The sequence below is a fragment of the Dama dama genome, chromosome 32 (genome assembly GCF_033118175.1).
Source record: "Dama dama isolate Ldn47 chromosome 32, ASM3311817v1, whole genome shotgun sequence".
In the NCBI taxonomy this organism is placed as follows: Eukaryota; Metazoa; Chordata; class Mammalia; order Artiodactyla; family Cervidae; genus Dama; species Dama dama.
The window spans coordinates 20,913,111-20,925,755 of record NC_083712.1 but is presented as its reverse complement, the minus strand read 5'-3'; the positions used below and the strand labels follow the sequence as shown (position 1 = coordinate 20,925,755).

The window sequence follows — 12,645 nt, the reverse complement described above, 5'->3', positions numbered from 1 at the left end:
TATTAAAATTTTGCATGCATTTGCTCATTTACTCCACATGGCAACTACACATTAGATACTACTTTATCCTCATTTTATACATGAGAAGCAGAAGATACATTGCCAAGATTATACAGGGAGCAAGCAGGTGCCAGGACACCAACATACTGTCTCACTTCCGAGCCCTAAATCAAGGGACTTCCCTGGTGGGCCAGTGATTCAGACTCCTCACTTCCAATGCAACGGGTGTGCAAGTTCAATCCCTGGTCCAGAAACTAAGATAACCACCTGCCACACAGCAGGGCCGAAGAGTAAAATTAAAGCCCCAAGTTAAAAGCCTGCCACTGCATGAAGGCACTTTATGAACATAAGAAGCCACTATTTCAATTATGGAAAAATCCACCTGACACTATCTTCACTGCTCAGCTCTTCTACACATGTTCAGATCCTTGGCTAAGGAGACTTAAAAAAAAAAAAAAGTTTATCAACAGCAGTCCATTGTCTTCATTATAAATAACCAGTCAGTAAGTGTAGGAGGGAAAAAAAAAAAGGTCCAAATACTCCCTTCAATTACTTTAAAACCAGTCCAAATGAAAATTCAAGTGAGTTCATTAGGTTCACAGGAAGCCCCATTATAATTATAAGCTCCAGCATCTAAAGGGATGTTTTATCCTAGAAATTTGGTGGATTCCAAAAAGCTACATTGTTTTATAATCTCACCAAAGATCCACGCTGGAATGTCTGAAATCCCAGTATGGAAGTTTATATATGTACCAGCCGGCAGATATCTAGAGTGCCGCAGTTTACGCCTTCAGCCTGGTGTGTGGATGAATGCGTCAGGATTTCTCAAAGGGCACAAGGACCCTGGGGGCCTCTCACCATCAATCCTCAGGAGACTATGCTGTCACAGAAGGGAAATACAGAGGTCGTGGATCTCACTGAAACTATCAGGAATGTAAGCAAGACAGTGAGTCCCCACAGATGCACATTTCAACTCCTCCTGAATGCCTCCTACCTGCCCAGCAACTGCTGGAGCAAAACCGGGTGAGACGAGAACCAAGCTCACAGAGTGTGCAGTCTAGAGAGAGGACCAGACAAGACGACGACGACAGGTGTGTGAATGATGTCAGAGGCGCGCAAGGACGCCGCGGGAGCACGGAGAAGAAACGGCCCCATCAGGCCAGAGAGGAGCAGAGTGTGGGACACCAAGCAGCTGAATGCAAGGCAGAGGGGAACCTGGGTGTTCCTGCAGAGGGGATAACAAGGGCCCCGACGGCTTTACAAAATGAAGGCAAAACTTAACTGTACTTTTTTTTAATGTAGCTTATACACAATTTACACTTGACAGCATACTTTGAAGTGACAATTGTGAGGCCTTTTTGAGATTCTATTTGCTTCCTTTGGGGTTCTTCCATTTCTTTTCTTTTTTTTTTTAAATCCCTCTTCATTTACTTTTTTATTTATTTATATTAGTTGGAGGCTAATTACTTTACAATATTGTAGTGGTTTTTGCCATACATTGACATGAATCAGCCATGGATTTACATGTGTTCCCCATCCTGAAACCCCCCTCCCACCTCCCTCCCCTGGGGTTCTTCCATGTCTATTCAACAAGAACCAAAGAAATACTTTACGTGTATTATTCACGTAATTCACCCCAAACCACATGGATACATACATATCATTATTATTCCCATTTTACAGGTAAGGAAACTGAGGCCCTGCAAAAAGAGGTAATTTGTCCAAGTTTAGCCACTCAGTAATGGAAAGGCTGGAGTATGAAGCCATCTGAGCTACATGTCTGCTCTAAATCACTTGGCTACACAGCCTCTTGGAAAAGGAATTTACTGAAAAGTACTGAGAAACTCAAGATCACAGGGAGGCCTGGAGACCCAGGCTTGGAACTCAGAGCCACTTCAGTGAGGACACCATGGCAGCCAGGCCAAGCTCAAACCACTCTGCAGTGGGCACTGCCCACACTGCCACACACGGGATGCTGCCTGCAGAATGCCATCTTGCTGCTACACCACCACCACCCAGGGACCACACCTCACTGCCCTGCAAGTGCCAGATGCAGAGTCTGCGAAGGAGTGAACACTTGGTGAAACCATGACCGCAGGCAGGCGGGCCAGGACAGCAGGGCTATGGTCAAGTTCAGTCTCCACAGGGAAGCGAGGTGCATGGGGTCCATGGGGTCCCAAGGTCCATGGGGTGAGTATACTGGTTTCCTAGGACTGCTGACAGAAAGTGCTACAAACTGGGTGGCTTAAAACAAAGAGAAATTTATTCTCTTGACAGCTTTGGAAGCCAAGAGTCGAAGGATTGTTTCCATCTGGCGATTCTGGGGGAGAAGCCCTTCCACACCTTTCTACTGGCTTCTGGAGGTTGCGGGCAACCCCCACACTGCCTTGGCTTGCAGACCCATCACTCCAATCCCTCCCCCACCTTCACATGGACGCCTCCTCTGTGTCTGTGTCTCTTTGTTCTTCTTATAAGGGCATCAGCCGTACTGAATGCAGGACCCATCTGACGCTAGTATGACCACATCTTAACTTAATTCCATCTGCAAAGACCTTATTTCCAAATAGGGTCATATTCAGGGTTACCAAGGGTTAGGACTTGGATGTTATCTTTTGGGGAGGACACATTCAACTCACGACAGTGGGGAAATATACAGACTGGGGGAGGGAGTTCACCTGCTGGGCAGCCAAAAAAATGACAGTTATCCATGGTACCTCAATCATTATAGGGGCCTTCATTTCATCTAATAAAGAAATAAATGATTTCAAAGCAAAAGTTGGATGTGCCGAAGGCAATAAATGGTCTGTGAGCTCTCAGAGGGGAGCCGGCTTAGTCAGGAATCTGCAGTAGGGCTGAGGTGGGGGTGTTAATTACAGAGATAGACAGTTCCTCTCTCTCTGAAACTATGGCCATCAGAAGGAGAGGGCTGGGCATAAGTCCTGCTCCCTCTAATGCCCACAGGCACCTGCCAAATACTTCTCTTTTATCTTCAAAAAGAGAAAACTTGGCCTGGAGGGGCCATCATGGATTTACGTAGGAAGATAAATGGAGATTTTTAACTGTGTATATGAGTTACCTAAGCCATAAATTTCCAACGGAATCGGTATATGACAGATGTTTGAAATATACATTATTTACATAGCTGGTCTAGTCTTTTGTGCTGCTGTCTGCAGAGCTCTAAACTCTTTTCAAACCTGAACTAGAGATACCAAAAGCATATCCCTTGTATCAACAACACAAGGGCTTCTGAGTAAGTGCAAACACTAATCAAACAAATGCAAGCATTAAAAAGCACTTTACTTTTAGGAAACGAGAGCAGATGATCTCTAAATCCTAACCTCGGGTCTCCGGGTTTTCAGAAACCCAAGTAGGATCCAACGTTAACGGAATCCAACTGACCTTCCATCTGCTGGAAATAAAAATAAGCAAGTCATCTGCTCCCCTCGAAGAAGCAGAATGGGAAGTACAACGGCTTAGGTATTTCCATGTTCTCATTAACACTAAGTGGGTGACCCCCAAACTACCCCATCACGTGTGTACCTACTTCTCCGCTTAGACAACCAACTCTTTTAAGTCCAACATGGATCTCACCATCTGCCCCACTCCCCCCAAGCCTCCTGGTCACGTGTTGCATTCTTCCAACAAAAATCTCTGATTCACCTTTGATTTCCTCTCCCCTCTTCAATCTAGTCACTTACAAAGGAACAGCCGGCTCCTTTCTTTTCAGAAATGTTCCCTCTGCCCTTCACGCTCACCCGTCCTTTTTTGGCTGATACGAGTTCTCACTATGAGGCGTGAGTACCACTCAGGTACCACCACATTTCAGGTGGTGTCTGGTTGGATCATTTTTTTTTTTTACTGAGATAGTGATATAATAATAATTGTAAAAGGGGTCAGGAAAATAACTGTCAAATGAGACCCATCATTTCATATGAAGTTAAAAATGCTTCTTTTTTCACCCGTTTAAATATAAAAGTGGGTAGCGTTCAACAGAACTATTACATAAACCAAAGCACAGATGGCATGTGGAGTTGGTTTACAAGTTCTCAAGGGTGGTGTGCTAATGCCTAGCAGCGTTGGGAAACACTGCCCTGGGGTGGTCCCTCAACATCCTACTGCTTGATCAGTCTGTCCCTTCCACCACCTTCCAGCTGGCCTCCTAGCCTCCCAACTCTCATCTCTTCCATCTACCCTGCCAGCCACAGCCAGACACCTCTTCCTAAGATGCTCCTTTCATTGTTTCTCTCCCAAACTCATGAATCTAATTTCTGCCCCATAAATTCTAAATCTTATCTACATTTAAAGACCCTATCTGACCGAGCTACACATTATTTCTAGTTACATCCCACAGCTACAGTATGGCAAATTTCACGCTGATGTGTTCCTTGCCAGCTGCATGCCTTGGTTCATATTGCTTCTACAACACTCCCCCAGTTCTCCTCCTCCTCTCTCTTCAACTCTTATCCAGTCTTTCAATAAACAAGGAAATCCTCCCTCCAGGCAGTGTTTTGTATTGGCATCTCTTCTCTGAACTCCTGTTCCACTTACACCAGCCATATCAACCACCCCACTGAACTCTTGATTACGTTCCAGTATTTACTACTTTCGAATGGTTAACTCACAGAGAGCTGGTCCTACCAACCACAACAGGAGGTCCTTGAAGAGTAGAATTTTCGTGAGTACAAAAGGATGACTCACATTAGGAATTCAAGATATCTCTTCAACGGACAAACTTTTTAAAGAGAAGCCATGTTTTATTCATTTGTCCAATAAACAATGCCAGAGTCCCTGATATATGCCAAGCTCTATGGCTGATACAAACACGTAATACCAAGACTGAGGAATTCACTGGCAGTAAACCCGAGGTACAGTACAATGCAACCATATTGCTATAACACACGCATAAAACAAATGTCATGTGAGTGATGTGCTGCAGAAAGAGGGGGTATATGAGCTTGTTCTGGAAGGCTCAATAGCATTAGCCTTATACATTAGCTAAATATCAGACCTTTAAAGATACAGAGCACATTCTCAGTGGAGTGACATAAGTCACAAAAGGCACATAAACAGCAACAAGATGTTGCAGAGATAGAGATTCCAGAGCCTGAAACACAGGGCGGGTGGGGGAAGGAAAGGAAGGAAAAGTAGGGGAAGTCACGCCATGAGGAGCCTTGGTCTCAGACTTCACTCACAGGCACGAGAAACATCAAAAAGAGTTGGAAAGTAACATGATCAGTTTTGCTCTAAGAGGGATTAAAAAAATAAATAAATAAAGTCCCTCTGGGGACACATGGAGCATGAATTGGACATGGTCGGTTTAGAAGACATCCTAATAGAACAGAAGATTCAAACAACTGAGATAAAGGGGGAGGGGCAGATTTTAGAACTATTTAGGTGGTAGGAATCAATGGGATGTTCTGGCCAACTGGTTGTGCATTCCGATGTCAAATAAAAATAGTCTGGAGATTAACTACTTAAGGAAAAGTTTACTATCAACTTAAAAAAAAATTACCCATGTCGTTTCTCTCTCATGTAACTGGTGAGGGCTACATTATAGAGTCTATAGTCTAAATTCTTACGAACTACAAGAACCTCTCCTCTAAACCTGACAGATCAGGCCTCACGCAGTTTCTATGGCTGATCTACAAAACCTGTCCTAGTTGCGAAAGTCGGCATGCGTTCCCACCAGCAAGGATCCATCCAGACTTCGCTCCTTGGCTCTACCTGCCCTCAGCATAAGCAATCTTGTACCAAAGAACAAACCAGTGTCTGAACGGCCCTAACTCTCTGGGGTATAGAGAATTTAAGCCACAATTGCTCTGGAGGTATAAAAACGCTAAGGTTTTTATACAATATGCTCATTCCTTTTTTCAAATAAAAACGTTCACAAGAGTGTAAAAGATATCGAAATACCAAGAGAGGTGACCTTTTGCAACCACATTCACGTTCTCCCGGGAAATAAAGAATAAAGTCATTCACCACCAAGTGTAATATTCCTCACTTCCACTAGCCTGATGCAAGGAGTCAACACAGGTAGTTTCAAATTAAAACACAGTTGGAGCAGCGAGGCTGGAAATGGATCTCCGCAAAGAGGGAACAGGAGGCAACAGGATGCTGTTTATGAAAACTCACAAATGATCAGAACCTCCCAGGACTTCATCCCTCAGCCCCCCCTACTCCCCTCAGTCCGGTCACCAGGACAAGCTCTAACACAGTCACTTAATGGAACATCTGGGGATGACAGGAAATAAGACTCTGTCGTCAAAAGCGCACTCTTCCCACACACCCCAGGTACGGAAGCACATGACTCCAATAAGAAGAAAGGGCAAAGGTTATTTCTAACCATTCCTGTGTAAGTGCTCAGAAATCCCAGCCTTGCTCAATACAGAGCCGCCAGGGAGCCCAATCCTGTGATGGAAATGTGGGCCGGGGGGCCCATTACAGATGGGAGCAGTCATGGGACCCACCAGGGACACAGCTGGTTTGGGGCAGGCCCAGATTAGAACCCTGGGTGCCCATCCCAGAAAATTCTCACGTCTCTCAAAATAACAGAACATAAGGAACTGGGACACACCATCCACTGTGCCCCAGAATTAGTTTCTAAAAAATGAAAACTCATAAACTCATCAAAGTGGTGTCTTGGCCATTCCCCCCCCCCCCCACTGATTCACATTAGTTAGATCAGCAGGCCAAACTGACTTATATTTTCTTCAGATGGCAATTTGGGGCTTCCTTTTCAAATCCTTTAAAACTCTCTGCTTTATTTTTCTTTCAAATGACAAGCATTCACCGAAAAGTACCATGACTTTGGGGTGTCGAGTTCATAAAGGATACCTTTCATGCAAGTGCGCAGTAGAACCTTTATAGTGAAAAAACAAAGCTGCTTTCCAATCTTGATCAATGAAATGTCCCCAAACTTGGTTGCATGCCATGTACAATATAAAGAAGCAGCCACGCCCCCCCAACCTGGGGCAGAGGAAGAGGAGAGGGAAGAAAGTTAAAAGTCAGTTGTGTTATTTGCATAAAGAGGTCACAGTTCACAAGATCCTAACAGAGAAAGTTCTAACTCCTTCATTAACAAAGGTACTATGCCTTGAAAATCATTTCATGAAGGTAGGTGAGCAGCTTTCCATATACGAAGCCCTAAGGATTACATAGCTACTTCCCTCTTTGTGGGTAGTTTTACTTTTCCCTCTAAGTAATATCATAATTTCTAGTTTCAGAAACTGTGGAATAATAACCCCACATTCATTTGACCTAACCCTTTTTCTTATTCAGATCATGGATGTATATTATTCATCTTGATTTAAACAAAAGGCAAGATTTTTCCCCTTCTGCCCAGAAACCACCTTGGGAAATTAACATTCAAGATGAACAATGAACTCATCTCATGGCCTGTGAACTTGCTGGTTGCCAGGAGGCCTGTGAGTTCTTAGGATTATTTTTGATTTGGTAGCATGAGTTGGGGGCTGAAATAGTCACATAAAGCACAGTCTTTAAAATTTAAAGTTTCAGAATTCTCTATCTAACCATCTGTTTGCAGGATCTCTTTAAATTTTAGATGTGTCTATTTTAACCTCTTGAGCTTAAGTGTAGTTTATCCCAAGGTACACGAAAAAGCTAAGGCTAAATGTCAAGCCTATTGCTATAAATCACATTTCAAACTGGCAATTATGCATTAGTGAAGAAAAGACTGTTTGAAAAGGTGCTGTCTCATTAGAAAGCTATTATGGAATGCCTATAATTTTGCCTTAAAAAAACACATTTAAACTTGAAATACCTACTGTGTGACAGGAGGCCAGACCAAAAGAAGAACTATTAAAACTTCTAAGGATCTTTTCTTTCCTAAAGTTAAAAGAAAAAGTGATTTTCACAATATTTTTAAGGAGTTTTTTTGGATGGGGATTTCTAAAAATACCTCACTGAAATTAAGTCATTTAATGCTTCTCTGAAGCTTATCTTGTCCTTTGAACTCAACAACAAAATCTCTTTTTACTGAGAAGAAGTATGATAAACACTAGTAGCTATTACTAGTAGCTATTATGTCAAACGACTGAACAGAAGAAATATGAAAAGCCTCACTTGTTTCTAAGTTGCTTCATTTTCTGTTTTGTTTTTAAATGACAAAGGGTCTGTTTGTACCCAGAGTCACTAACTTGACACAAATGGATTTTCTCACATTTGTTAAGGGGAAGAGAACTTCTCCCATGTGATCTCCAAGTGTCTCAATATACCACCTATTACTATCAATACTTATCTTTGAAAAGGAAATTGATAAGCTACTTCCAAACTCCCCCAGAAAGATGTGTATATAAGATTGCACCTACTCTCCCAGTGTTCATTGGAGGAGTTTGTTTAATAATTATCAGATCCTTCCATGAGCCCCAACCCCTTTTATTATATGTATTGGACAATAATTAAAACAAAGAATAAATAACCACTTCCATCCTTGGACAAAACTGCAGCCCCATGAGAATCTAGCAAGGTGCTCTGCTTGAGGCAGGGGAGATTCCATGAAATGCTGAATGAATCACATAGCTCCTCTTCCCCCACCTTTGGGTTTTCTTTTCTCAATAGTAAGCTAATGTGAAATCTACATAGACCTCCACCAGCCTGAAAGAGCTGATCCTTCAGTATCCCCTCAGGACCAGCTTGCCATGTGCAGAGCAAGAAATGAAACAAGAGAATCAAAGAAAATGAAAAGCTTCTTCCTCAAGCCCTCAAAAATACCTTGCAAAACTGGCAATAGCAGAGAAGTTCTTTAGCAAAGAAGGAAACGGTGATCATAATGATGCTATGCCAAGAGAGATAAGAATGGGCTCCATGGGAATACGCCTGAAAGTATTAGAGAGTCTTGCAGGTCTGTTGAAGAAATGACCGCCACCTGCCCCCCACCCCCCAACCTCACACTTGGTATCAGTACTGATTCCTGAAGAGAGGCAAAAAGAAAAGAGGGGGAACCATTCACAGTGGAATGAAGACATTCAAACCTCAAACATATGAAACCTGAGATTATCTGAACACCCAGAACAGACATGGGTTTATGGACAGACATGTTTTGAGGTTACGTTTGGATTTAGCTGTATTTCAAAATTTACTGCCACCAGCCTGAAGAATAAAGCAACCACAGGAGTGATTGACTTCAATTACTGAAGCATAAACTGTAGTTGTCACTTCCTTTACAAATTTGGTTTTTCATGACCGGGAAAATCAAGGGGGCCTTATTGCCAAAACAGTACATCCTTATGTCACCAGATTTTGCAATAAAAAAAAAGATGGGTATTTTATTTAGGTTTTCTACTCATGGAAGTGCGGTCACAAGACATTTTTAAAGCATGAAATACTGGGCCTAGGTTAAAAAAAAACAAAAAACAACCAACTTGCTGTTTTAGGAGATAGTAGAGCTACACTTTAAGTACCAACTGTAAGCTTAAAGCAATCTTCCCAGGATTTAGAATGGTCTGGTACAGGATGTGTTTTCAAATATAATCTCGGTTCTTCCATGACATTTTGTTTCCAAGAAAATGAATTCATTCAGAATGAAAACCAAATCAAACAAAATTGGTGTCTTAAACATCGCTACATAGAAGTGGTCAATAGAAAAAAGAAAACAAGGAGCAAAGTCTCACAGTCCTCCTCCTTCAGCATTTCGAGGATTTTATCCCTGGGCTCCCAAGACACACAAGCAAAGCCATTCCGCTGCATTTCCAAAGGAAACTAACTGGCGCCTTCAGAAAGGCTTCTATGCGTTTTGAGACGAAACCCTTTCTGAAGCCTTCATCCTCATTTACCGTCTTGTTTGTCCTTCCTATCTGGCATGCAAACACATGATACTGCCTGCATTCTTCCCATACAACCTAATTCAAAGCAACATATGTTAAATGCACGCAGAATCATGTGAGCATTCAATCCGCATACACACCATTACCCCACCGAATGCATTCAATGAGCCGCGACACAGCTCCCTGCGTGCAAGCAAGCCGACCAGCCTGACTGCAACCTCTCCCCTGACTCAAACCATCCAAAACTGTGTATGGAACCTGTTCCCTTGTAAGAAAGAAGGGCTGTTTAAATACTCGGTAGGATATAATAACTGGCCACCGAGCGGGAGCGAGCCAGCCCGGTACCGAGGGCAACCGCGGACGCCGGCTCTTCCACGAGCCCAGGGAGGCTGGGCGCCCGGGCTGGCGGTCATTTATCTGTGCAGCCAAAACGCCTGGCGCGTCCCCCTCCCAGATTTTACCTAACTAACAGCTCTCCAACCCCATATTGAGAGGGCCTGCTGTGGATCTTGCGGAGGTACAAAATGGTGGATGGGAGCTAATTTTTTTTTTTTTTTTCCCTGCGTTCCCTATAACTTATCGCATCCATCACCGCGCGTCCCCTCCCCGGGAAGGACCCGAGCACACCCCGCGGTCCCGGCCCGCGGGGGCAGAAACGCGGTTACCAACCTGATGTCATGTAGCCCCGCGAAGCCTGGGGCGCGAAGGCCGCGGGGAAGCGCTTGTGCAGGCGGTAGTCCTTTTCGCTGCGGGACCTCATGCGGTCCGAGGCCCGGTCCGAGAAATCCGAGCTAGGCCAGGCGCGCCGCAAGGTTGTGCTCCGGGTCTTCTTCATGGTGGAGAGGGCGACCCGCCGCCCCCGATCCTCCGGGCCTCAGCGCCGGGGCGCAGCGCGCGGCTTCATCCGTCTACGGCGGGCACGACCCGGGCGGACTCTGCGCGCATTTTCCCAGCCCCTCCTCGTCGGCGTCTACACCGCCAGCGGCGGGTCCGGCCCTCCCCACGCCCCCACACCCCCCCACGGCGAAGGCTCCGATTTTACACACGTCCCACAATGCATTACACTTCATTTGCAATCCGCCCGGCTTATAGCTTCCAGATTCCTGGGGGGGGGAAAGGCACGTTAGGAGGCTCCCCGGCCAGGAGGAGGCGGGGAGCGGGGCGGGCGGGGTGGGGGCGCCGAGACTTGCAGCGTGGAAGCAATGGGAGCGCAGACAATGGCCCGATTCAGCGCTGGAGTGCTTAGCCAACTGTGAGCCCCCGGCACAAAAGCCCCAAACAAATGAGGAAGCCGGGGCCTCCGGGGCTGACCCGGGATCGGGTGCCCGGGAAGCCGGAGGGGGCGGCGGCAGACCCTCTCGGCACCCGGCGACTCAGAGCGAGGCGTGGGGATGACAGCGTCCAAGTCGTGTCCCCCTGGGCCTACCGGCCGCGCGGCCCGCAGTCCCTGGCGCGGGCTGGCTCTGCCTCCCCTGCAGTCCTCGGGAGGCAGTCTTCATTCCAGAGGCTCGGGTCGGGGGGTGGGGGGCGCGTGTGCCCACGAGCCGGGGCAGGCTCTGCAGTCAGCAGCTGCGCCAGGCCGGCTCCTGCCGAATCCACGAAGAGCCCGAGTCGTCCTCGCGACTGCAGCGCCTCGTCGGTCTTCCTCCTTCCTTCCGAGGCTCGGGGTGGTGTGCGTGCGTGTGTGCGTGTGTGTGAGTGTGCGCGCGCGCGCCGACACGCATGTGCCCCCCCTACACATGCATGCTCCTACTTACTGGCCGCGGCGGCGACGGGAGCCATGACTGCCAAGGATGCGGCATCTGCCGGACGACACCCGGCACGGCCGCACCGCGGCTCGGCGAGCGCGCAGAAAGGCTATCGATGGACAGGGAGCCGGGAAGCTGCCCGGCCTCCTGCTAATCGCCGAGCTGTATTAAGTTAAGAGCACCGATCCTGTCTGGCTTCTCATTTTCCATGCAAAACACCCGGCGGCGGCGGCGGCGGCGGCGCCGGGACCTCGGCTGGTGCCCCAGCCCGGAGTCAGCGCCTGGATATTTACATTTTTTTGAGGGTTAGCGCCTCCCCCTCGCAGAAAGGAAGAGAAACCGGTCGGTGGGAACGGGGCGATCCGCGGTGCCCTGCCTGGCCCCCACCTGCACCAACCCCGAAGGCAGCTAGAGCCTGGGGAAGGGGGCGCCAACCCGGAGCTTCTCCGACCGCCGCCAGCGCCCGGGCACCTGGTTCCACGCCGCCGGGAGAGCGCGGCGGAGGCGGCTCCGACTCGTCCTCTCTCTCCCTCGAGGCCCCGGGGTCAGTCACTCCCAGCCCGACAGCCTGCATTCAGGTCCACAGCCCCTCTGCAGGCTCAGCTCTGCACAGCTGTTTCTGGTCCAGCCAACCAATCGCTCAAGGACAACAGTGCGCGCGGCGCGGGCCGGGAGGAGGGGGCTACGCGCCGCCCGGGCCCGGGCGCGGGGCGCGGGGCCCGGGGCGCGGGGGTCACGCCGAGTCGCAGGCGCGCGGCCACATTGCGGCGAACGCCGACCGCGCGGAGCTGCAGCCGTTTCCCCAGCAACCCTGACCTTCTCCTTCGGGTTTCCGAAAAACGCCTAGATGTTGTAAACAACAAAAATAAAGCCGATTTTTCTTACGCCTTTGCGCCTTTTTCCGTGAGTGACGGTGCAACGTTCAAAATAGTATTTTATGCTGTTTTTTCATCTTCGCAGGTGCCAAGGTACAGAGACGGGGATATGAAATCATTACGAGGCCATGATCCGGCTGATACCCCAAGAAAAAAAACAGCCCCTCCCCCGCAAAGAAAAAAAAAAGGCAACAAGTCCTAAATGGTTAAGATTCAGGAGTCTTAGCACAATTTGGTGCT

General features: G+C 47.3%; 1 protein-coding gene across 3 annotated transcripts in view; it reads right to left on the bottom strand.

Moving 5' to 3' along the window:
* The window catches only part of STOX2 (storkhead box 2), a 148,857-nt gene that overhangs the window by 93,820 nt on the left and 42,392 nt on the right, over nucleotides 1–12,645 (bottom strand). For 2 of the 3 annotated variants that reach the window (XM_061134482.1, XM_061134486.1), the window contains exon 1: nucleotides 10,452–10,793. The exons of the other annotated variant lie outside the window; for it this stretch is intronic. In XM_061134482.1, the coding sequence (XP_060990465.1) occupies nucleotides 10,452–10,617 (166 nt within the window). In that variant the 5' untranslated portion in view covers nucleotides 10,618–10,793. Of the gene's footprint in view, nucleotides 1–10,451; nucleotides 10,794–12,645 lie in introns of those variants that run through there. 3 annotated transcript variants of the gene reach the window in all.